Here is a 26775-nt window from a genome sequence, read left to right on the forward strand (position 1 = left end):
CTGGCTCTACATGTTTTTGTTGAACTAGATCGGGTAAATTTGAAGGGAGACTGTGGGTGGAAAGATATATTGGCCCAAATTGTAGATACCTTTGCAGACAAAAGGCATTCAAATGTTTGATGAACGAAGAAAAAGAAAGTAGATTATATTGTTTTGTAAGTCTTGTCAGTTTGGGGAGAAAAGTAACTTCAGGTAATTAATGCACTCCAACTGATATGTTATCCTAACCGTATCAGTTGGAGTGCATCCACATAAAGTACTGTTACTTTTGAGCTACTTTTCAGAGGTGATATGCCCTTGTTAGCTGACTCCATGACACCTAGAATCACATTACATGCCATCCCTATCCCTTGTTTCCTGGGGTTGCTGAGGCCTACATCTGTTCTGTGCCTACTCTGCTCTTACCAAGGCTAATACCAGAGAAGGATTTGCCAGTGTTTATACCTAGCGCAGGGGTTGGCAAACCATCACCTGTCTTTATAAATAAAGTTTTATTGGAACACAGTCACACCATTCACTTACACATTATCATCTATGGCTGCTTTTGTGTTCCCACAGCATGGTTGCACCGTTGTGACAGAGACCATTTGGCTTGCAAAGTCTAAAATATTTACTATTTGATCTTTTACATTAAAAGTTTGCTGATTTGTACCTTAGAACTACTTAATATTAGAAAGACAAAGCCTTATATAATATCCAAATTGGGTAGTAATCTCAATTTAGGAATTAGGAGACTTTTGAAAAGGGCAAACATCCTATTTGGTGGGATGGTTTTGTTAAATTTCTTGTTGTTGTTTCCATTTTGCTGCATGTGTCACTGAAGATTGTCCACATTTCTTACTGTGCCTCAAATATATATATTTGTATATGAAATATATATTGTAAAAGTTTTAAAATTAATCTCCTTAACCATATACAAAATATTGAACACCAGAGTCAGGTGTGTGAATTCCAAATTGGAAAAAAAGTTTGTATCCTTGACAGGCTGCTTAGTGTATTGAGGCTTAAATACAGGACTTCCATTAAAACAGTTTAAAATATCAGTTTATATGTCTCCCTCCCTGTTGCCTGCTGCCCTTTCCCCTGCCTTCTGTCCTTCAGTGGGCAGACCAGTTCTTTCCGGTTTGACCAGTTCTTAATATTTCTGAAGATAAGTGGGCTACTGAAGGCAGAGTCCTGGAAGTGTGAGGTTGAGTGGCGTGTAACTGACCCTGGCATGTCACCAAGGATGATGTTACAATTGTTTGTTGACTAGTCGGGACCTACGTCAACTCAAATGCTGGAGCAGGGCCTGGGAATGCCTGGAGTTACTCGTCAGCTGTTGGGTGGTGGGGAGGTCGGGGGGTGCTGTGGTTGGGAGCTGGTCGAGGGTGGGGTGGGATGGAGGGTTTGGGGTAACCGGCCGCTTTTCAGTCTTGCCTCTACTGATGTGTGTTACTCCAGTAAAGCTAAGGCCCTTTTGATTCATTCATTGAGCAAACATGTTTGATATGGCTGTCATGTGAACGCCAGATGTCCTCGTAGGTATTAGGAGTTCAGAATGAGTGCGTGTGCTTCTTCCCGTCGAGTGGCTTATAGACAGATTTGTTTGGAGCAGTGAGGCAGGAGGTAGGAGGATCTACGTGGGACCAGGGAGGAGAGGTTCTGTGTTGGTAACACAATGCATGTCCAGTAATGCTCTAAGTGTTTTAGGTTAAAAAAAAAATAACAAAACCGAAAAAAAACCCAACTTTTCGCATCTTGCACTGAGCCTGTACATTATGCTTTTGTTTAACTGTAATTTTTGCTTATGAAGCAATTTCCTTTTTCATAGCAGTTCTTTTTAAGGATATAATTAAATTTGTATATTTTAGGTTGCTTGCCTGATTCGAGTTCCTTCTGAAGTAGTTAAGCAGAGGGCACAGGTATCTGCTTCTTCAGGAACATTTCACATTTTCTCTAACATCTTATGTCAAGAGGTGAGAATATGTTTTTAAGCTCTCTTATTGAGAATATTGTATGGTAGCTAATAGGAACACTGTGGCCCTCTTCCTAGGAGCCTTAGAAGAGACCTTAAAGCTAAATTTATTGTGCAATTATAGCAACTTTTTATGCTAAGATTATCTTTGCCTTTCCATTGTTTTCAAAATTTTTAGTTTCATTTTTATTTCTTTTTCAAATTTCTAAACAACCATACTACTAAGTGTGTGTCCTACATTGCAATAGTCTTACCATTCTTTTGGAATCAGATATGGAATAAATAGTGAATATGTAAAGTGAATAAAGATATTAAAACATCACTATAGAATTTGAGAACCCATGGAAGAGACCTGTGGTAATGGACTGATATTAGTGACCAACGTCCTAATGTTTATATAAAAATGTAATTCCTCTTGTACTGGTTCACGTTAACCTGTGGATCAAAAATCATGCGTGCTGGCCATGTGGCTAGAGACCAGTGAGCTGCTTTCTTTATAGTTTGTACAGAAGCCCTTTTTTTTTTTTAAAATGGAATCAGTCACATGAAAATTTCAGTGAGTCTAGGTTTTAGAATAGTTTTATTCTTAATCCCTCTGTCACCTAGGTGAGCAGACATTGAGTGTTTAATTGTATGATTGAGATCAGTCCAGTAAAGGGTCCCTGTTGAATCGTCTGGATAGTTAAACAGATAAGTCAAGGTTTGTCTAGAGGTGTCTCTCACTATTTAGAGATTATTCATGCGTTTGTGACGTCTTATAATTGAAACTATAAAATATAGTTCTGTCCTTTTGTGAAAGGATAATTGTCATTATTTGTGCATTTGGTTTTGAAAATATGTTTATTTAAAGCTTCTCAAGTATTTTTTTTTCAAGAGAAGAAATGTTGAAAATAAGTAAAGTTTAATTAATATGTAGTCAGCTTTATTATTAGAGATGTTCCCATTTTAAAGGGAGCTGATCTGAGCTTTATATACTTTAGGCCAGTTTAAAAGCTTTAATCTCTTTTAGAACTGTAGTCATTGTGAATATTTCAAAACTCAAACTTTAGAAAAGGTAAATCTGCTTCATGCAGAATGTCATTTAGAAGTCTCTGCTATTCTAACTTTCTCAGGTCTTGGCTTTTTGTTTGTTTCAGGGCATCCAAGGATTGTATCGAGGCTACAAAAGCACTGTTTTAAGAGAGGTAACTAACTTAATTTCCAATATTGAAGTACAAAAGAATGATATGCTTTGTTTAGTAAATTTATTTGGAGAGACTGGTTTAAAAAATTACAAAGGGAAATCATGATCACTTTTTAAAACACTGTTTAGTCTTATCTTGGCTCTTACATCTGATGACTGGGTAGAATGGGTCTGCTGAAAGAGCAGCCCCAGTGGTCAGAAGGCCCATCCTAGAGCTTCAGTCTTATCATAGGCGGCTTCGTGGCTGTGATAGCTAAGATATGAAGAAATAACTACTAAGGGTAAGATATCAAGTTAATTACTGTAATATACAGAATGAGTGAAAAATTGGTAAGGAAAGAAGCACTCTGGGAGACAAGTGTCCCAAAGGTCTATTTTTATGTGAAAAGTCATGCAGTTAGCTCTTGTCTTCCTGATAACAAAATATGATGAATTGGGAAGTTCAGTCTGGACTGGAGAGCTGACCCTTCCCGTGACTTGCAGTGCAGTGTGCCCCCAGAGCAAGCTTTCCAGTTCCGAAATTCTGTGGTTCAGTATGTGGTCAATGTCTTCTTTTTTTGGTTGAAAAAGCAAAGTGATTTTAGTACATATATTACTGCAGGAAGCATGTTTTAATTTTTGGCTCATATAGAGGAGGCTATTTTGAAGTTGTTTTTTTTTTTTAAATTTTCTTTATTTTTTTTGGCTGCGTTGGGTCTTCGTTGCTGCGTACGGGCTTTCTCTAGTTGTGGCAAGCGGGGGCTACACTTCATTGCGGTGCGTGGGCTTCTCATTGCGGTGGCTTCTCTTGTTGCGGAGCACGGGCTCTAGGCGCGCGGGCTTCCGTAGTTGTGGCACGCGGCCTCAGTAGTTGTGGCTCGCGGGCTCTAGAACGCAGGCTCAGTAGTTGTGGCGCACGGGCTTAGTTGCTCTGCGGCATGTGGGATCTTCCCGGACCAGGGCTTGAACCCGTGTCCCCTGCATTGGCAGGCGGATTCTTAACCACTGCGCCTCCAGGGAAGCCCTATTTTGAAGTTTAAAAGTTGATTTATAGATAACTGGGATATGGGATATAAGAGAAGTCTTCGGTTTGGGACATAAGTTTTTTTTTTTTTAGTGAGTTTAAATCCTAGGGGTTTTTTTGTGTTTTTAGCTTTTTGACATATAATTGACAAATAGAATTGTGAGGCATTCATAGTGTACAGTGTGATGATTTGATATAGGTATGCACTGTGAAAAGGATTAGGACATAATCTTCTATTAAAATACAGAAGAGATTCTGCACACCTCTGCTCTGAATCCTTGTTTTCTGTTTGGATTTCCCTTGGATGCTAAAACATTCTCATTTATAAAAATGAGTTTAATTTAAATAAATATTGTCATAATTAGCAGAATATTGAAATCTTTGAAATCTGATTTTATTCCCAGGTAGTCTTTTTGTTAATTTTGTTTGTTTGCTTGTTTGTTGTTAGTGTAGATTACAGTCTTCTTTATGAAACACCAGCACTGTTACATGTTACTTAAAGCTTTGATTTCCACAAAGTAATAACCTTCAGTGTAGTGTGGTGTAGTTGATGTATATATATCTTTGAAAAACTTCTTCTGAAGGCAGACTGAATGTTTCAAAATTACTTATTTGTGTGAAGATGACTTCTGCCTTTCAAAATACCACCTGCACTGTATCTTCATTCTGTACTTATTTTCCCACTCACTAAACACGTGTTATTTACTCAGGTTTCACCTGGGTGAGGGGGAAGAAATGGGGGGCAATAAACCTTTTTTTATTTTTTTGAGAGATGCTAAATAAATGAATGTATTTACATGCCAGAGAATACTGGTTATGCATACAAACAAATAGATAAAACACATGGTTACAACTGCATTCTATTCTTTTAAAAATTTGTTTTGACATATGTCACACTAGTATTTAATTTCTAGGCTGCATTTCTTGCAAAAAATGTGCCCCTAGTGAGATGACTTTGTTTACTCAAGATGGCAGTGCTTTGTTGGACATTTAATTGGGGTCTTCTGCATTATGCATTTTCATAAAAATATCCTTCAGAACTGATTTTAGTTGAAATATTGGTTTCGTACAGATTCTCTCATAGAATGAGAGAAGAGTTACTGCTAAATGAAACATCGCTTCTTTTCAAAATGAGAAAAATAAGAAGTGATGTATCTGCTTTAAACAAAATTTTTACATTATAAATAGTTTCAATTCTTACATCGTTCTGACACCAATTTCAAATCTTTTCACCAAGAGCTTGTTTGATTGTTTCAATAAGAAAATACATTGACGCCTTAGTGAGAGTCACCAGGAAACTCATACATTTATTCTGTGTACACTTTTTTCTTTAAAATAGTTTTATCTCCTTCGCAGTAGCCCATTAGAATGAGATTGAAGTTTGAATCCATGCGTTATAAGATAGATTATGTGTGTTCTTTAGATTTTGTGAATGCTGTCACATGGTTTTTACTGCATTTGATTTTTGTGGAGATTGCATGCTTATCCCTTATGTTCTCCTAAATTATTTTAGTTACTGTGAATTTTAGATGGAGTCTAAGCAAGGTGAACCGATTATACTCTTTACCTCACACTTTCAGTTTTCATTTACCTCAGGATCTAGGCCAAATTAGATGTGGCCAAGCATTGTGGGGCAGTACGGTTATTCCAGGAAGATGGAAACAGGGAGCAAAATCACAGCTGCTTTCATAGCCAGGCTAATTTCAGAGGGTCCATTGTCCCGAAAGTTCTATGGAGAGCAGCCTCCAGACCTTGGATGTGAATTAGAAAGAAAGCAGAGAAAGGCAAGTCGTTTCCAAAAAAAGTAGGAATAAGTTAGGTTCAGCAAATGCATTTTTTTTTTGTTTTAGTCTGTCTATTTTTTATTTTTGGCTGCACTGGGTCTCTGTTGCTGCACCTGGGCTTTTCTCTAGTTGAGGCGAACGGGGGCTACTCTTTGCTGCAGTGCACTGGCTTCTCATTGCGGTGGCCTCCCTTGTTGCAGAGCGCCGGCTGTAGAGCGCAGGCTCAGTAGTTGTGGCGCAAGGACCTAGCTGCTCCGTGGCATGTGGGATCTTTCCGGACCCCTGCATTGGCAGGCAGATTCCCAACCAGTGCGCCACCAGGGAAGCCCCTCAGCAAATGCATTTAATCCACACATTCTACACGACAGTCGTTTTAAGAGTGCCTGCTGTGTCTTGGGTACCACGCAGAACACTTCTGCCCTAAAGGATTCATATTCTGGCGGGGAAGGAAACGGGAGGCAGACACTACAGGGCAGTGTAATAGGGCTGAAATGACACGTATATCCAAGATGCAGCAGAGGTTATAGAGGAAGCAGTGCTTGAGTGGTACTCAGTATTCATTGCATTAATAAAAATTAGTCTGGACTTAATTCTTGAAGAGGTGTCACTTAGAAGTAGTCCAGGAGACAGGAAGATGTAACAACACATACAAAGGCCCAAGGGTGTGAAAGAACACGCGTTGTGTGTACCTTGCTTATCGAAGCAGAATTGGGGTTTTCACGCCCAGAGAAGAGGCAGGAGTGATTTCCCTCTACCTCAAGCCGACGCTTCAAAAAAGCACTCACCCAAGTGGGATATTTGCCAGGAGGAATGGTTGAACCTCTCACCCCAGCCGAATGTTTGCCAGGGACCTGGAATCAAGCACATGGGAAAAGCCCTCTCAAGAGCCTGACGTATGTCCCCTGGAGTTTGGAGGATGAATTACTGGTTTTTAACTGTTATCTGCAACGAATCTCACAGTGAGATGCTGTTGGAGCGGCCTCACTGGCGGGATGTTGCCATTTTGGTAATGAGTAACTCCTGGCTTCTTTTTGGTAGATGAGTGTAGCAACTAAAGAGACCTGAGATAGGTGAGAATTAGCTCCCCCTCTCACCCTGATTTTGCTCCCAGGCTTCCGTAACGCAAGTCTCCCACCGAATTCTGTTACACATGCAATCAAAATCAAGCACTCGGGCGGGCCAGAACAAGCCATTCATCCTGTTCTGTGAGTGCACTGAAGCCCTCAATCTGTCCCTTTAGGTGCAATGTTCCCCACTCTGACTGCAAAGTTCACTCGCAAGTTCCAAACCCAGTTTCCCTTATTGTCTATTTCAGGCAGTGAGAATTTTCCCTAATCTAGTGGCTGGAAACAGGAACCTTTAGGAATCAAGCCTTAAGAATCATCCTTCAAATCCTCTTTCCCGGCTCTGTTATCATTTCCTTTCCCCCCAAGGTCTTCATGTTATATCAGTCTCTCGTGTGTTTTTCCAGAGCTACCCTATCCTAGGTGTTCAGCATCTTATTTGCTTTTTAACCAAAATATTTTAGAGATCATTTTATATCACTTTATAAGGGGCACACTTTTTTATGATTGTGTAGGACTCCATTGTACGAAGGGATCATTGTGCCACCACTTCCTCATTGGTGGGTAGGACAGACATGCTACAATGAATAATACTGTTCCTGTGTCATTTCATACATGGTTGAGAATGTTTGTAGGTTAGATGCTGAAAAGTGGAATTTCTTGGTTAGGGGTGTATGGGCATTTGTAATTTTGATGCAAATCGCCAAATTGCGCTTCGCAGAAGTACCAGTCGACCCTTTTGCCCACAGTGTGGGAGCTCTCTTTTGACCCCTGCCTCACCAACGGTACTAGCAATCTCAGAGGTGAAAAATGATCTCACTGTAATTTTAATTTTAAGTGAGACTGGGCATATGAACATATATCTGAGAACAATTTTCTTCCTTTACTGTGAACTGATGGTTTGAAATTATTTTGAAGTTATGGTGAGAATTAAATGAAGAGATCCATATGAAGTGCTTTCTATAGACCCTGACACGTAGGATGTGTTCAAATATGTTAACTATGATTAATAGTACTCTTGGTAACTGAAAGAGCTTTTGACAGGAAATGACATCTCAGTGTGGAATGCCAGTGTCTCACCAGCTGTCTGCTCTTGGCAAGTTACTTAACCTCTCTGAGCCGTTTGCCCCTCTGTGCTAGAAACTTCGTGTCAGTTGTTCTTGCTGCAGTCTCATGAAGGAGGTATTGCAGCAATATGGTCTGCTAGGACCAGAGATGAAGAAAGCTGCCTGTAGGCTGTCAGGTTCTTGAACAGGGATGCAACCTTGATCTGTCTGCATGTAAATGTGTGAATGCCATTTCATGATGATGAATAACAATAGTTGTGTTTGAACTAGAGGCTGGCTAACTGCTACTGCTTAAAAAGCTTCTCAGCTACAGTTGGAGAGTGTTTTATCCAAATGTCTTGTAGAATGGAATCATTTATTCACTTAACAGATTGCAACCTGCAACTGATTTTGTGTTCGCTGGCTACTTCTGTAGGAAAACAACCTATTGGTTATAATAATGTACAGTTACCCTAATTGATAGTTGAACCGATCAAAATTACTAACATAAATGGGTTGGAAAATTTTTTATGATTATTCTTTTTTGGGTCACATTGGTAATTTACTGGAATTTTTTCTCCAGATAAGATTACCCACTTAGAGGAAGGCTTTCTTTTTAAAATTGCAATACTTGAATGTTTTCTGTTGAAAATATTTTCGTGCAACTGTAGTTAGAATTATTACTTATTTACCATTCTTAAGCCTGTGTACTAGTTTCTGCTTTCATGATGGAGGAGAAAAAGAAGTGTTCTCTGATGAGAATTTTCCTGCTTGTATCAATGCTCTGTATCTTTGTGTGTCTTTGTATGAAATTGTTTCCTTGGCATTATCTCTTCCTTTCTTTTTTGGTTTGTCTTTACATTTTAAAAAATTAATTAATTAACTTTGGCTGCGTTGGGTCTTCGTTGCTGCATGCGGGCTATCTCTAGTTGCCGGGGGCGGGGGCTACTCTTTGTTGCGGTGCGTGGGCTTCTCATGGCGGTGGCTTTTCTGGTTGCGGAGCACGGGCTCTAGGCGCGCGGGCTCGGTAATCGTGGCTCGTGGGCTCTAGAGCTCAGGCTCAGTAGTTGTGGCGCACGGGCTTAGTTGCCCCGCGGCATGTGGGATCTTCCCGGACCAGGGTTCGAACCAGTGTCCCCTTGCATTGGCAGGTGCATTCTTAACCACTGCGCCACCAGGGAAGCCCCTGTCTTTTCATTTCAGTTTTGTCTGTCTATGTGTAATTACGCCTGCTCTTCCCAGACAGTATGATTTCTCCTTGAAGACAGTAATTGGGTTTTGACCTCTTTGTAGTATGCACAGGCTCTGCAGTAACATCTTGCACAAGCTCAGCGCTCAGTAAATATTCGTTGCTTTTTTCATTCCTTTAAGTTTGATTGTCTTTCGTTCAGATGCTGTTAGACACTGTGACCGTTTCAAAGTGCAGGGGGAGCTCTACGGGGTTTGGAGTTGTGCTGGGTGGGGGTCAGCCTCTGACACGCTACATTGTAAGGTATTCGCATTAGATAGGTGACGAAGTACCAAAGAGTGTACCCTTTTCTGAGATTTCCATCTTCTTAAACCTGGAAAAAATAGTTTTTGTAAGCCTGATTTCATTAGAAAAGTAATTAATTCCCTTTTTTTCCCATATATCTTAGTAATTCACTATAAAGGGAAAAAAAGGTTGTAAATCTTTCCAAACTTTTAATGTGAAATCATTTTTCAGTTAAAGTCCAATGCAAACATATTGAACCTTGTTTTAATCCTACATAATTCATTTTATTAACTATGACCAAATAGAACATCTGTTAAAATTCCATAATGTTAGCTTCATGGGAAAAGAAAAAAATCTGTTTGCTCTTGGAATTTGTCCATTGTTTTATTGTTCAGGCTTTCAGTAAATGTGTTATAAGACATTCTTATTAATGGGAATATTAAACAAATGAAAATGAAATATTGCCTTTAATCACAAGCGGTTTATAAAATGTCAGCTAATCGCATTTACTTTATTATAACTTTACTGTAGAGATGGTCTGTGAGGAATGCACAATACTTCATTCTTTAATCCAAAGAACATAAAATTATTACTCCTCAAATATGGATTTTAGCCTACAGTTTTTCATCATCTCTTAAATAAACAAACATTTTTAGAAAGAAAAATTTAGTAAAATTATCTTAATGTGGAAAAATTGCTTTAGCCGTTTAGTGCATATTTTCTCATGTTTTGTTTACATAAAACCAGCTGCTATTTACTTTTCTCATTCTTTGGACAGATTTCATTTTGCAGTGTACAGTTTTGAAAAGGCTACATATTTCCATTGTTGCGTGTTGGCTATGTTGTCTGGAAGAGATACCAGTTCCTGTGTGTAGGGTTTACTGAGAAGTAAATCAATAGCATGAATCTTCAGTGTAAACGTATAGGAAAGCTGTTGGATAAAGGTGGAAACTGTCTTTTAATTCTTTTTAGATGTTAACATCATACACCATGATGTTAAAGTAGCTTTGTCTAGGATGTTCCTTTGTGTTTTTCATCTCATGTGAAATATCCTGTCCCTTCATATTTGTGTGTTAATTTAGATGGCAGATGGGCTGTAAATAACAAAATCTGACTACAGTGGCTGAACTAAATACAGTCTAGTATTAGAATTTTTTTTTTTTTCTCACTCTGTAACAGGAAATCTGGAGATGGTCCCTCTAAGGCTGGTGTACTGGTTAAATGAGGGCGTGAAGATGCAGGCCCTTTCATTCTGCTTGGGGAACCTTAATACTCTGGCTAAATTACTCATGGTTACAAAATGGCTGCTGTACTTTTTGGCGTCATGGCCCCTTTCCAAGTATAAAGAAGTGGGAAAGGCAGGAGGCATTATCTGTCAGTCTGTTTACTTGGAAAACAAAGCTTTCTTGGGCCAGGTGTCTAAAGCTCTCCTGAGTTGCATGGGGCTTGAGAAGTTGAATATGCATGCAGCTTTTCAGTGTGGTAGGTAAAGGCTGGCAAAGAGGGGCTTGGGACTGCAGTTACTGAGTCACCACCCTACAGTGTCTGCTGTGTTTTATCTGTTCAAGTCCTTCTAGTTCAACCTCAGTTCCTTCCGAAAGGAAACCATTTCATACACCGCTGACTTAAGCACCATAGTTGGGGACCCTGTTGTTCATATCCAGAGCACTTGTCTAGACTACAATTATTTGGACATTTAATTCTACTCTGTAAATTTTGATGTCTGTTCTCATTCTTTTCCCACCACCTTTGCCCTTGTGGGAACAGTGTGGAAGCTCTTCTTTAAAAATCATTTGTCAGTCTCTTTGTAATCATTATTCTGAAAATGGAATTTATTTCAAAGTTACTTACTTTTTTATACTGTCTTGATTTTAAAGATCTCAGAATACCTGTATTGATATACTATATGTAGACACTTTCCTTAAAAAAATATGTAAATCACAATTGAAATAATAGCTAATGCTTACCAAATATTTACAGTGTTTCAGTCACTGTGCTAAGTTCTTAGCATGCATTATTTCACATAACCCAAAACATGATCCCTGCTTTGTGGAAACTGAGGCTTAGTAAGGCTGTGGTTTGTCCAGAGTCTTTTTTTCCTTTTTTTTTTTTTTTAACGATTTCTCCATTTATACACTGCCAATTAATTAATTAATTAATTGGCTGCATCAGGTCTTGGTTGCAGCACGTGGGATCTTTCATTGCGGGGTGTGCGGGCTTTCCTCTAGTTGTGGCGCGTGAGCTCAGTTGTCCTGCGGCATGTGGGATCGTAGTTTCCTGGTCAGGGGTTGAACCGGCGTCCCCTGCGTTGCAAGGCGGATTCTTAACCACTGGACCACCAGGGAAGTCCCTCGTCCAGAGTCTTACATCCAGTAAGGGAGGAAACCAAGGACTTGAGAGCCCGTGATATTAGCCCCCATGGTGATGTATATAGTTTGCATTTTATACGCAGACAAATTTTTCGGGAGAGGAAAATATGTTTAAAATTCATAGTCCATATTTATATCTTTCTCATTTTTGAAACTTTAAGTAGACATTAGTGCCAGGAGTTTGGGGAAAATAAGTTCTCAGCAACTAGAAGTCTCTATGACATTAATCAGAGGACATAAACAAAAGGAGATAGAGATATTCACGGAGAACAATGGCTTTTAAGTGCCTTTTATCCCAAGTGTTTGCATGATTTGTTCTTATCATTCAGGTGTTAGTTCACATGTCCCTTCTCTGAGGGGCCTACTTTGACCACTCTAGCTAACATCATACACCTGCCAAAACCCCGATCGCTCACTTGGTACCCTAGCAAGTACCATTATCTGAAATTATCTTCACTTTTTGTTTATAAATTTATTTCCTGCATTCCTCCGATAGAATATACACACTTTGAGGGCAAGTGCTTCTTGCCTGTTTTGTTCCCTTCTATTAATCCAACGCCTAGAAGATTCCTTGACATACAGCACACTCAGAAAATATTTAATGAACAAACCAAGGACTTAATCACACTTTTCAGAAGTAGACTAGTTGTAAGTACTTAGATATTTAAAATCTCCAACAGATGCTCGGGCCTAAGATGCATTTGGCAAGAATTATGGAGTCAGTCCTCACTTAATTCCCAGGCAAGTTAGTGGTTTTCTGCCATCTCAACTTTCTGCACTTCCAGTGAGCTTAATTTTCTCCTTGTCTCTTCTTATCATATTTCCTGGTATTCTTGTGCCTTCCACAAATAGCCCTTATTTTAATTTTGTCATTTCTTGTTAGGGGTTGCTCCTATGAATATTTTATATATGTAAAACACTTTTTGAAATGACATATGAAAATAGTAAACAACTTATTCATGAAGAAAATCTTTCATCAGTTACGTGCAAGCTATGTCCTATGAACACTGGGTAAAAATCACTCTTGAGAGTCTTAGGATTGTGTACTATCTTACCGTCCGAGCAAATACCATCCTATAAGAGGTATTAAGAAAGAAACTATATGTATTAAGAAAACCAAATGTGAAGGTAAAATCTAGAATGTTTATGTATGAATAAAGGATTGTGGTTGCAGGGAGTCATTTAAAAGAGCTGTTGAAAATGGGTTTTACTATCTGGTAGCAGATTACCCTGGGGTTATATAATGATAACAGTTACAGGTTGAATTCTGATCATGTATAATACTTTACTTGTATTTTTCTAATCTTCAGATAAAACTGTAAGATATTAACCTTTTTGTTTGTTTGCTTGTTTTAAAATTGATCAGTAGCCTGAGCTTGGAAAAGCAAGCTAGTTAGTATATGTAGTATATGGCAGGTCTGGAAGCAGAGGCCCAGCCTATGTGATTCTAAAGCCTGTGTTTCTGGTTACTCTTTGCTTCCTGCTCATGTTTTGCAGATAAATTCACTATTCATTGCGCTCAGAATTTTTCAGTAAATTGTGTGAAAACAAAGTGGTAGTATATCTGTGAGACTTGGACCACATCTGTTAACTTGAAGTGGAGCGCAATTTCTGAGTGTTAGAGGATTCTAAACGATAGAAATGGAGCCATCTATATAGGCAGCACACAGTGAACTAACTGTGCTTCTGAATTAGGCAGTAATATTGATTTCAACATCTTCTTTCCTCTAGCCTTTGTGAAGTTTGCTTAAAAATGCTTTGACTGATTTTAGCCTTCTGTCCTCTTTTTTTTCCTGAGCTTTCGCATATATTCTGAGAAATAACCCAATAGATGGGAAAGAGTTGATAATCTTTGGCATTGAAATGGTTTTGGTACTTAGCCAAATAATTAACAGATAATTTGTTGACTAGTGGAGAAGCAGAAATTGATGAGAGGGTATTTCTTTTCCTTTGTGAAAACACTCTGCTTTTTGTTATTGAATTTGTTGATGCAAAGGTTGCGTTATAGAAATGGCACACTAGAGGGCACACAATGTCTGTGTTTTAAATGTTGGTGGCAGAAACTTCAGTGTGCCTGAACCTCGAAGCTCTTGAGTTGATTGCTTGGCACTTTTTAAAAGTGGTTCGAATTAAAAAATAAAAAAACAAAGCTTAATAAATAGTACTTTCCAATCCAAGGTTCCTGAATAATATTATTTTATTTAATCCATACGTACTTCATTATGCATCTCTCAAATACAAGAACCAATAGGTATATTTAACGTACCAAAAATGAATATCACAGTCTTAAAGTATTTCCCTCAAGCTTATTTTTTTAAAGCTATTTTTCAATTACAATTGTAATTTCACATTTGGAAGAACTGGCAGACACTACTTTATTCAAGTGATGAAGGGTAGTATCACCAGTAATAAGATATATTGACATCATACACCCCCAATATGATGCACAATATCACTTCTTTGTTCTTCGTGCCAAAAAAATACATAATCTCTGATCATGATAAAACATCTGACATACCCAAATTGAGGGACATTGTACAAAATTGTCAAGGTCACAAAAAAGAATTGTCACACCCAGGAGTAGACTAAGGAGACACAAAAAGCAAATGCAGTGAGGGATCCTGGGAAGAGAAAAAGAATATTAGGGGGAAAAACTGGGGAAATTCAAATAAGGTCTATAATTTAGATGTTAGTATTGCAGCAATGCTAATAGCTGGTTTTGATAATCATACTCTGGTTAAGTTCTTAACATTAGGGAAGCTAGCTGTAGGGTATATGTGAACTCCCTGTATTGTTTGAGTAACTTTTAAGAAAGTCGATAACTTATTTTTAAAAATAAAAAGCTGGGAATTCCCTGGTGGTCCAGTGGTTAGGACTTCGCACTTCCACTGCAAGGGGCCCGGGTTCAATCCCTGGTCAAGGAACTAAGCTAAGATCCTGCAAGTCATGCGGCGTGGCCAAAAACAATAATAATAATAAATAAAAATAAAAAGCTGGAAAAAAAAAAGAATGCCAGATTTGGACATTGTATGAAATACTTTATTTTTAAAACGATCTTCTAAAATAATGACAATTTAAACTTACAACTTAATTAAAATTTTTTTAAAAAATAAATTTATTTATTTTTATTTTTGGCTGCGTCTGCTCCTCCCCAACCTTTTTCGGTTACACAAATTTCATTCCTCTGGTTATTTTAGAAACATGAAGTCATATATTTGAGTCTTTATTTCTTATCCCACAAACTTCCAGCATCTTCTTTCTTTTTATAAGATGAGGCTCTTACTTCCTTTTTGCCACCATATCCTCTTTCACCTTCAAGTACCACTTTCTGGATTGACTTTTTCTCACCTGCACTTTGATCCTAGATTATGAAGATGGCTGACAGTTTCATCCTGCCCTTCACCCACAGTCACTTCTTTCGTGACGTTTCTGGGTTGATTCTAAAAGTTGAACACCAGTGAACTAGTGTGTGTATTATTTGAGACTTCATGCATGATCACTAGGCCATGTAGTGTGCTGGGTTATTCTTCCTTTTGTGTTGGGAACGCATCTTCCTGTGTTACCCTGAAGGAGATGTTTCCAACATGGGAATCAAATAGACTCTCTTCTTGCATTCCATCACTTGCTAAAATTTGTCCCATATTTTAATTTGCTGAACACTTGGGGCATGAACTTTCTTATGTTTTTTCCCTGTGGAGTTTATAATTGCCTTTTGGGGGTACATTATTTGCCTTTTTCACATATTTAGTGTGACAGCCTCAAAATCATTGTTTTTTGTAGTTCTGTGGGTTTTTTGTTTTTGTTTTTTCCTCCATTGGGAATCTTGGAATCTTCCGTCTTCCACTTCTAATCCATCGTGACCATTCACTGTGTCTGGACTTCTCACTGCTTTCCTGGGCTGGATTTGCTGTTGCCTGGAGGTGTCAGAGCACATTGGTTCAGACCACGGGCTTGGCAGCCAGACTGCCTGGGTTGGACCACCGCTCTGCTTCTGAAAGTCTTACACTTCTGGTTCCTTACTGTCCTAATCTAATGAAAATATTGGAAGGCATAATAAATATAAGGATATAGTTCCTTTGTTTGAAGGCCTTTATTTTATCCTGATTTTTTTGGTCAAGTAATTAGCTTTCTCTAGTTCCTAATATAACTTAAAAAATTTCTTACTAACAACACTTAATGATAACCATTCATAACAATTCTTTGGCCTCAACTGTGTTTCACTGATTTTTTTTTTTTTTAAGAGGAGGGAATTATGTTAATAAGTTATGATTCTTAGAGAAGCATGCTGATCTTATCAGTTTAGTGTGTATCCTAACTATATTTGGGAAATAAGTGATGAAATTTGTGTGTAGGAAGCTTATAAACTGATACCAAGTTTTCTAATAAAGTTCCCCTATATCTTGATATACATGTGATGAGTTTTCCTTGTTGTTTATCCGTGAATTATTCCATACTTCTGTTTTGCGAAATAGAGTGATGACCAAGTTAAAAATCACTTTGGGATGAAGTTTCTTTTCTTCAGAGGGTAAATTAAGTATGTCTTTTAAGTATGCCTTTTGCCTGGGAGCAGATATCAATAATATCTGTGTTTAGAGGAGACAGTGATAGGTCTTACATGGAGCAACCAAGATCTTGTGAAAGTTACACTCTCTGCTGATTTATCTGTTGGTTCACGCAACTGTTTACAAAGGTTCTTTCTTCTTCCTTATGGATGTTTAATAAGAGTCTGAAAAAATTGTGTTGTGTAGATAACACATTTGAATCATTAAGTTTTGGACTAGTTTTGATTAAGTGAAGGCACCAAAGGGTCTGGTACATAGTAACCTCTTAGTAATTTCTTGTCACTTTATTTTTCTGTATTTGAAGGAGGAAGTAGATTGAATTTATCCAGAGTCTGCCACTTTACCAGACTAGGTACTTTTCAAATGTTTTTTCATTTAATCTTTACAGTAATCCTACAAAGAATCATAAATGTCAACTGAATACTTGAAAAGTGCATACCCCCTACGTATCTAGTCATGATTCCCAGCCAATCTGTAGTGTTCGTCTATCTTGTAAACCGTGTTGTGAACTAACAGACAGTTGCCTATTCAATACCAATGAGAAAATGACATTCAGTGGTGTAAGTAACTTGATCTACATAAAATAATACAGTTAGCAGAGGGCAGAGTTGGGCTCTGAATTCTTTGAACTCTTATGCTCTTTTCATATCAGTGTATGTATTTCCTTTTCTCTGTTGGAAATGTGAGTAAGTAGGCTTTAGCATAGTATCATCTTCTTTTTCTTTTCTTCTCTCTCTCCAACATTTTATTTTGAAAAATTTCCACTTAGAAACAAGTTAAAACATATATTCTTTTCCCACAATTCACTGACTAACATTTTGCCCCATCTGCTTTGTCCGTCTTTCTCGCTACAGTATTTTTTCCTGAAACATTTTAAGTAGGAAGCACACACATCCCAGGATAGTTCATCACTAAATATTCAGCATGTGTCTCCTAAGAATAGTCATTCCTGTCATAACTACAATACCATTATCCTTCCCAAGGAAAGTAACATTGATATATTCATATTATCTAATACACGGTCAGTTTTATTAGTTTTCCTATTGTCCCAATAATAAAAGCTTTATAACTTTTTTTTTTTCCTCTCTCCAGGATCCAGTCAAGGATCACACGTTGCATTTGGTTGTTAGGTTTCCCCAACCTCCCCCACTCTCTCCCCTGCATGGCAGTGACATTCTTTCAGAGTCCAGGGCAGAGTTGTTCTATAAACAGTTCCATAATCTGGATTGTCTGATTTCCTTATGATTATGTTCAGATTACATATTAAATTTCGTGAGTGTGCATGGATATTGCGTGGGTGATGCTGGGTACTTTTGTGGCATTGTACCAGGGGTCACATAGTGTCCCATACTTGGTGAAGCTAAGTTTAATCACTTGATTACGTTGGTGTTCCCTAGCTTTCTGTACTTCAGAGGTTCATTTCTCCTTTGTTTTTGAGAAGTAATCTATGGGGTAATATTCTGAGACCATGTGATTATCCTGTTTCCCAATAATCTTTCACCCAATAGTTTTAACATCTGTGGATGCTTCTTGCCTGAAGTGTTTATTACATTGGTGGTTGCAAAATGCTGATTTTCCTAATACTGTCCTTTTTCTTTGAATTTATTAGCTGTCATTCTTCTGTAAAGAAGAGCTTTCTTCCTTTACCACCTCCTCACCCCACGTCTCCCCACCCCAGGTCCCTTTTTTATTATCCCTATATACTTATGGATTCTTCTTTTTTTTTAAATGGCTTCATTGTGATATAATTCATGCACCGTACAGTCACTGATTTAAAGTAGCCATTCAGTGGGTTTTAGTGTAGTCACCGATATGTGCAACCATCAGCACAGTCGTGGATTCTTTTTTAATAATCATAATCCATTTCCATTTATGACTCTTTTTGATGCTCAAACTGCCCCAAATTTGGCCAGTGGGAGCCTCTTCAAGCCTACTGTTCTTACACATTTCCCTGTTAGTCTTTGGGAACTTCCTTATTGGTATATCAAGGTGTCCCAGTCTTTGTACTTTACCTGCCCAATCCTGTAATCAGCCACTTCTCCAAGGAGCCCTTGATTCCTTTTAGTGGAGCGTGATGTTTAGAAACTAAGATTTGGATTCTAGCTGTATTACTGCATGTAGGCTTTTATTGGGCAGAAAAGCTTTTATTTTATTATTATTTTAAAAAATATTCATTTTTTTATTTATTTGGCCGTGCCAGGTCTTAGTTGAGGCCTGCAGGATCTTTAGTTGCAGCATGCAAACTCTTAGTTGCGGCATGCATGTGGGATCTAGTTCCCTGACCAGGGATCGAACCCAGGCCCCCTGAATTGGGAGTGCAGAGTCTTAGCCACTGGACCACCACGGAAATCCCAGAAAAGCTTTTAAAAATTAAATACATTGCTTTTCTTCCTCCTTCCCATTTTCCTATATTTATCTCAGGCAAGAACAAAAAGTAATTACTGTTTATTTTGTTTTTTAAGTTACCATACTGTAAAATTGACTTCTTTTTAGTGTACAGAGCTATACATTTTAACAACATGTATAGATTAATATAACCAGCAGTATGATCAGGGTACAAAATATTCACATCATCCCCTAAACTCTTGTGCTACCCCTTTGTAGTCATACTCATTTCCCTACTTCTAATCCCTGGCAACAACGGATCTGTCATTTAAATGGAATCATGTAATATAACGTCTTCTGAGACTAGTTCCTATCACTCGTCATAGTGCTGTTGAGATTCATCCCAGTTGTTGCGTGTAACAATAGTGTGTTTCTTTTAATTATTCCATTGTTTGGATATACCACAGTTTGCTTATACATTCACCCGTTGAAGGACACTTGAATTCTTTTCAGTTTGGGGCCGTTATGAAGAGAATTGTTATAAATATTCATGTACAGGTTTTTGTGTGAACATAAATTTCCATTTCTCTAGGGTAGATAGTCAGGAATGGGATTGCTGGGTCATATGGTAAGTGTATGGTGACTTTATAAGAAACTGCAAAACTCTTTTCTATAATACATTGGCTGTACAATTTTGCATTCCCACCAGCAATGGATACTCTAAATCTTTGTCACCACTTGGTTTTGGTAGGATTTTTTTTTTTTTTAAGTTTTTAAAATTCATTAATTAATTAATTTATTTTTGGCTGTGTTGGGTCTTCGTTTCTGTGCGAGGGCTTTCTCTAGTTGTGGCGAGCGGGGGCCCCTCTTCATTGCGGTGCACGGGCCTCTCACTTTCGTGGCCTCTCTTGTTGCGGAGCACAGGCTCCAGACGCACAGGCTCAGTAATTGTGGCTCACGGGCCTAGTTGCTCCGCGGCATGTGGGATCTTCCCAGACCAGGGCTCGAACCCATGTCCCCTGCATTGGCAGGCAGATTCTCAACCACTGCGCCACCAGGGAAGCCCTCTAAATCATCTCTTAAAAAAACTGATAGGAAGGACTAAAAACATTCTAAAACTTTTATGTATCTTTTATCCTTTTTTTCTTTCCATTTTTGTAAGAATGACCTATTTTCTCTTGAATTACTGTACCTTTAATATGTATACGTCAGTGGGTTAGAAGCTTAGTTCTTCATCTAACTTTGATTCAGGAGATAGTATTATTTCCTTATATAATTTGGACCACTCATTTTTTTGTTGTTGTTATTGCTGTTACATTGCCATATGGTGTAAATAATCTTGACATTGACTTGAAGAAAGAAAAGGTGCTGTGTATTTTATTTTATCCAAACATGAAGCATCTTTGCTTTGAGAGTTATCCGCTTTGCACTTTTCTAGAGAAAATACAAGACCTGAAATGACTTACCAAGATGACTCTGCTAGTCTGTGGTGAAGGTAAACTGAGAACCGAGATTATTTGACTCTTAACCTAGCCCTGCCTTCCTAGAATGGAGGGTTTGCAGACCGTGGAATTTAATATGAAATATTTAATGCAAAAGACAGATTATGGAAATTTCCTTTGTATATTGCAGCTTAAAAGAAGTTCACCGTGGGTGGGAGATAAATATTGTCGCCGAGGTGGTGATCCAGTGGTTTTAGCTCACCTGAAAATGTTTATTGTATGCGGGGTTCAGAGCTATGGAGTTAGCAGTGTGTGGATAAGACAAAAGAGGTCAAAGATTCTCCCCTCAGAGAGCTTCTGTTACTTGTATGTGGAAGGGCATGTACATGCATTTGTAAAGCAGTTCATCAGTAGTTGAAAACAATAGTGCAAGTGCTGGCAAGTATAGGAATGAATAGTCAGGGAGTAAACCCCTTCTCTAGATGAGCTGAATTTTAGGTAATCCTTTTACAACATAGAAAAAGGTAGAGGAGAGTAATGGAATCCGTGTGTTGATACTGGGGGAAACATTCTTAAAAAAAAGTATGCTAGCTGCCTTTAAAAGAATGTTTTTTGTACTTCAAGTGGTACTAAAACCCTGAGCTTGGACTTCCTGCTTGTAATCACGTGTACTGAACCTCCTTTTGGGGTTGGGACCTTTGTTAACCTTTTTTTTTTGAATGCCTAATTCTTGCCTCAAGTTAGAAGGGAAAAATAGAATTGCAAGTCAAAAAGGAATTTGCTTGGAGGGCTCTCTGTAATGTTCTCATGTAAATTATAGGAATGGTCTTAGAATATCAACATTAAATAGAATAACTTAAAAAAAAATCCATCTGGTACTTGGGCCCCCCCCCCCAAATCAGGCGGTTGTTAGCTAATTAACACTCTGCTTATAATACTTAGTAACCTATTTACTATGGGTTTTCATTGATTACGAAAAGTAAATGTTAGAGTGACCTTTGTAGGAAATGTGTCCCTGAGGCTCAAATGTGTGAGTAGTAAAGGCAAACACTCTGCCCTTGGCTCTTAGGTGTGGGACTTCGCTTCAAAGATTTTGAGTTGAAGTGGCTCTCAGTACAATTAAAAAAATAAAGCGTTAACCTCTTACCAGGAACACTTAACTTTGATTCTTTATGTTGAAATAAAGTTAGGTGCATGCTGACTATTATAGAAAATGACTAGATACAGAAAAAAATGTTGCCTAATTCGTTTCATGCAAATCAAAACCCCAAAATCATTTACAACCCGTTTCAGAGCTTAGAGAGTATTAAACAGGTGTCACCGATATTTTGGGGCTTTTTGAGGCATTATTCAGCACATGTCAACTTGTGCTAACTTTTGCATTTTCTCAAATTTGCTTGTGCTTGCATTTTTAGAACTATTTTTTAAATATTCTACTTCTTAATATAAAGAATTGGAGCCATCAAAGTTGGCAAGCATTAAGCATGCTAATTAGTTCAACATACTGACGAGTTCTCTGAATTATTAGTTCAAAGAAGCATGTGGACAGGGATGAAATTAGATTTGGGCATTTTTCACTCTAGTTGTTTTAGGATACTCAGGGTTGCTTTGATGTGTAAATAACATGCTTTTTCATGCATGGTTCAGGATACATCAAACATGTCTAAAACTTTGTCTCAGATTTAGGACTCATCATTTGTATCCAGAATTGGATATACACACTTGTAACTGTCCAGCAACTTTAGAGAAAACTTTTTTGAGTTTGTGTTTGATAGTTAAAGTGCAGGATATTTTATTTTTCATAATATGTATGCACGGGCTTATTATTTTTTATAAACTGGCATAAATAGTTGTAAGGCGATGCATAAAATTTACTTTATCAACTGCTAAAATATATTCACTTATTCAAATGTCAGTTTTAAGACTAAAAGCTTAGGCAGCTATGAAAGCATAAAGAGTATGTGTGTGTGTGTATGTGTGTGTGTGTGTGTGTGTGTGTGCCTACATGCATATACATATGTAATTGCTTATGTGCGTATATGTATATAAGTATAATCACATACTTTTAGCTATTTGTGTGGTGAAGATAAACAAACATGTTGACTTTATCAGCTAAATGTTCTGTTTAAATTTAATTATCTAATAACTAGAATTAAGAGCAAACCTAGTTGTTTGCACATTAAGTTTTACAATTTACTACCTCCTCTGGCTTTTATGCGGGAAAACTTGTGTCATCATGAATAATTTTTGTAAGGAAGGGCATCCATTCACTTAGTCTTAGTGAAATTCGACTAAGAGGGTAAGAAGTGGGAAACCCATGACTTTCCATTTCCCGCAGTCGCCGATCAGAAGGCTCCATCACAGGCTGTGCTCCAGCCCCGTGTTAGATGCAGGGGGCCATGTGACAAGAGTTCAGGCAGTGTCCTCTATTGTGTAAGCCTCCTATTTAGAAATAATCTCAGAAATATTAAATAATAATGTCTTGCATTAATGAGAGAGTATAAAACCTACCCTTTTGTTTAGTGAAGTCAGTTTTTCTTTTTGGTTATTAAATTACATGAAGTTTCATAACACATTCTATTTTGTGGCTTTTCTCAAAATATTACTTTAACAGTGGCTTCTTTACTCCATCAGGTATTAGTATACTGAAGTTCTAGTTGCAGTTATGTCACTTACTCTCTTGTGCCTTTTGAAGTTGTTTGATCTCCCTGGGCATTGGTTTTCTCATTGTCAGAATGGTTGGTAAGGGCTTCCCTGGTGGTGCAGTGGTTAAGAATCCGCCTGCCAACGCGGGGGACACGGGTTCGAGCCCTGGTCCGGGAAGATCCCACATACCGCGGAGCAACTAAGCCCGTGTGCCACAAGTACTGAGCCTGCGCTCTGGAGCCCGTGAGCCACAACTACTGAAGCCTGCGCGCCTGGAGCCTGTGCTCTGCATCGGGAGAAGCCACCGCGATGAGAGGCCCATGCACCACAACAAGGAGTGGCCCCCGCTCTCAGCAACTAGAGGAGGCCCGCATGCAGCAGCGAAGACCCAACGCAGCCAAAAATTAAATAAATGAAAAAAAAAAGAAAAAAGGTTGATAAACTTGTGGGCCGTACCAGACCACACCCTGTTTTTGTAAGGCAGCCTTATTGGCCCATATTCATGTATGTCTGGTCTGTGGCTGCTTTCATGCTACAGTGGCAGAGTAGTGGTGGCAGAGACTGTGTGGCCCGCAAAGCTTAAAATATTTATTCTCTTTACAGAAAAAGCTTTCTGAATCTTGGACTAAATCCATCTCTGAGGCCTATCTTAGATTTCCTTTATGTCAACTTCTCTTTAATTCTTAGGGTCAGATGTCTTTATTCCTATTAAGGATATAGTATATCATATACCATGTTTCAATGTTCATTCTTCCTCATTACCAATTTTGCTACTTACCAGGAGAAAGAAAATATTGACTAGATCATTTGTTCTCAAAGTGTGGTCCCTGAACCAACTGCAGCAGCATTACCAGGGAAACTGTCTAGAAATGCAGATTCACAGGCCCCAAACCTTCTGAATCAGAAACTCTGGGGGTGAGACCCGGAACCTGTGCTTTACAAGCCTTCCAGGTGATTCTGATGCACAATGATATGTGAGATCCACTAGGCTAGATGATACCAAGTTCAGTTAAAAGATTTTCTTGTTTTCTTTTGAAATAAAGAAAAAACTTAAATTCTAGAACCATTTGGTAAATCAGGAGAAAAATGAACTGTTGGATATTATTACAGAAACTGGAGAAATTATTACTTTTTCTTCTCCTGGAAAACCTTTTGTCGTAAATATGTGTAGAATTTTTTTAATGTAATGAGAAATTCCTGAAAGATACGTCTGTGTCACCTTCAGCATAATTTTTTTTTTTTTTAATGGGCAAAAGGAAGAGTAACCGCTATGATTGATTTCTTCATGGGATTTTCTTTTTTTGGTGGGAGATTGCTTTGAGTTACTTTGAAACTAATGATTTGAAATAAACAGTTTTCACAATAAAAGAATTACATTAACAGTTTTTTGCTTTTAAAGCTCATGCTTTAAAAAATAAGCATTTAGGAGGTACAATAGCCTATCTGCTGTGGCTCCCTTTCTTGCCCGTTTTGCCAGATCCACGTTGAAGTGACTTTTTCCCAACCCTGGAAACCACTAGAATTCCGAGCACCAGTCAGACTACTCATCTCTGTTAGGAAAGATCACAAACATAATGCTTCATATTAAATCTCAGAGAGAGGAATAGCAAAACTGTACATGTCAAGAAAGCATTACAGGATGACGTTGTTATTTGGAGAACTGCTTTCATCTTTGAGATATCTCACACCTGCTTCATTTGGCACAGACAGTTTCCCTCTCTTGAAAAACAGTCGTTGCTCTCCTCCAAATCCCAAAGTATACAGACATAGCATGGTAATAAGAGAAAACTTTTAACATAAAAACTCACTTAAAGGTGCCATCTAAAAATGCAGGCTGTGTAAACTGAATTAACTAACTTCATTTTGTTGAAAAGGGACCCTTGGTTTTGTGTGTGTGTGTAATAAATACAACATACACATATACACACTTATTATATTATTATATATACACTTATACATTTATATATATACACATGTGATATATGTGTGAATGTGTATAAACACATTTCCATATGTGTGTATATATATATTTAAAACAATGCATACAACAAACTTTCATATATAAAACCCTCTAATGTTTTTAAACTGCTTCTAAAATCTGTGTTAACGCTCAGTCACTAACAAAGTTCTGTAGGTCAAATTTATTATGCTGGTTGCTTTTACCTTCTCTTTAAAAATTTTAGAAAATATTTATTTATGGGACTTCGCTGGCGGTCCAGTGGTTAAGACTCTGCTCTTCCAATGCAGTGGGTGTGGGTTCGATCCCTGGTCAGGGAACTAAGATCCCACATGCCGCATGTTGCGGCCATTAAAAAAAAATTACTATTTTCTGCTTTTTAAAATGCACCAAAAATATAAGGTAATTTAAAGGGAGAAAAAGTGTGCATGTGCATGTGTGTGTAACCATCCCCTGATACAGAGTAAGAGTTAAATATTTCCAAATACTAATATGATAAATTCTGTGAAGTCTTCTTTTCTTTGGATAAACAGTTTTGGCTTTTTAGGTTATAGGTGTTTTGTTTCTATTTTTAACTAAACATCATGACTATTTGAATGTCATGTAACTCCTTGAGAAGCTTCCTCCATGCTAGCGATTTTTGAAAAGGGAGTATTTATTTGCTTCAGTTTTTCAGTGGGCAGAATCAGACTTTTTTTCACATTTTATAGATGACACATTTGGCTATCCCTGGGCAAAATCCAGTTAAAAATAATAGTATTTAATACTTAATAAACTACCAAGCTTTTGGAACCATCTGGAACTTTATTTTCTTTGCATGCAGCATCTGAGTTTCAGCTGTTAACATTTCTCCTTTGCTCTGGGAAGGGTCAATTGCTTTTAAAGTCTTTGATGCTTGCTGTGTCAGCCCTTTTCATATTTTCAAAATGCCCGTGTAAAAGGGCTTTTCGTCCGTTCATGCTGATAATTCTTTTGAACTTGAGGTTTGAACCAAACTAATCAAATTTAATTATAGCTCAAATCCCGTTACAGTGAACTCCAGTAGACTTCTAGGCTAGGTTATTACTATTATTTTTTTGTTATACTGGAATTCAGCCATAACCAATATTACTAGAAGTAAGTGGGCTATTGACTGTATTTTGGGAGATCTTTTGTAACGTCCAGACTTTGTTATATTGACATTGGTAAATATGGATTTGAACTTTCATTCTTTTCTAAAGAATACTGAATTAATCTCACGTACAGTTTCTCTTTCTTTGTGTATACTTTGGGTGATCTTTTCCTGTTCATCTTTAACAGTTTGAACAATTAAATTCAGGTATACTTTCTGAAAGAATCCTTCGGTTTTGTTGTTGCTGTTACTTGTTTTTTGTTTGTTTGTTTTGAAGATCCAAGACTGAATGGGGATTTAAATACACCCTCCTGGGAGGACCACCGTGGTTTGTGCATATTTATTTGCCTGGTGTTCTGAGAGAGATGGGTTTTTTCCCCTATTTGCTTCATTAAAAAACAAAAAAGTTTGAGCAGTATTATTTACTGGAGAGAAAGTAGGAAATATCTATGTTTTAGACTGTGGCATATATTAAGGGAGGTGGACTAATACTGATATTTGTAGTGCTTTCTTCAAAATGATTGCTAACACATGTATATTATATGTTAGCATCTTGTTAAATTTACTTGTTGATCTGTATTTATGCTTCTGTATATGCAGAGTTGTTTTCCCTACTATTTAAATTTCTGTCCATTTTTAAATGAGACTTTGTTTGGATTTCTAAGCAGATTTGGGAGTAATGGCGTTTAAAATACTTTAAGTTCCTTTTCATCTCTAAATAGAGTCAATAATTTTAATAATATTGGACCAATTTTTGATCTGCAAGAATAAAATGACAGCTCATTCTTTCCTTGGAGCTTTTGATGCTGAAATGGAAAATAGGCTCAGTGAGGAAGAGCAAATAGCAGAGCT

The 26775-nt window shown here is 37.8% G+C and overlaps 1 protein-coding gene across 1 annotated transcript in view; it reads left to right on the plus strand.

Annotated features, from left to right (window-relative positions):
- The window catches only part of SLC25A26 (solute carrier family 25 member 26), a 298689-nt gene that overhangs the window by 197389 nt on the left and 74525 nt on the right, over positions 1-26775 (plus strand). The window contains exons 14-15 of the mRNA XM_082412391.1: positions 1854-1958; positions 3094-3141. Coding sequence (XP_082268517.1) covers positions 1854-1958; positions 3094-3141 — 153 coding nt within the window. The remainder of the gene's footprint in view (positions 1-1853; positions 1959-3093; positions 3142-26775) is intronic.

This window comes from Balaenoptera physalus (assembly GCF_965194825.1).
Source record: "Balaenoptera physalus genome assembly, chromosome: 11".
In the NCBI taxonomy this organism is placed as follows: Eukaryota; Metazoa; Chordata; class Mammalia; order Artiodactyla; family Balaenopteridae; genus Balaenoptera; species Balaenoptera physalus.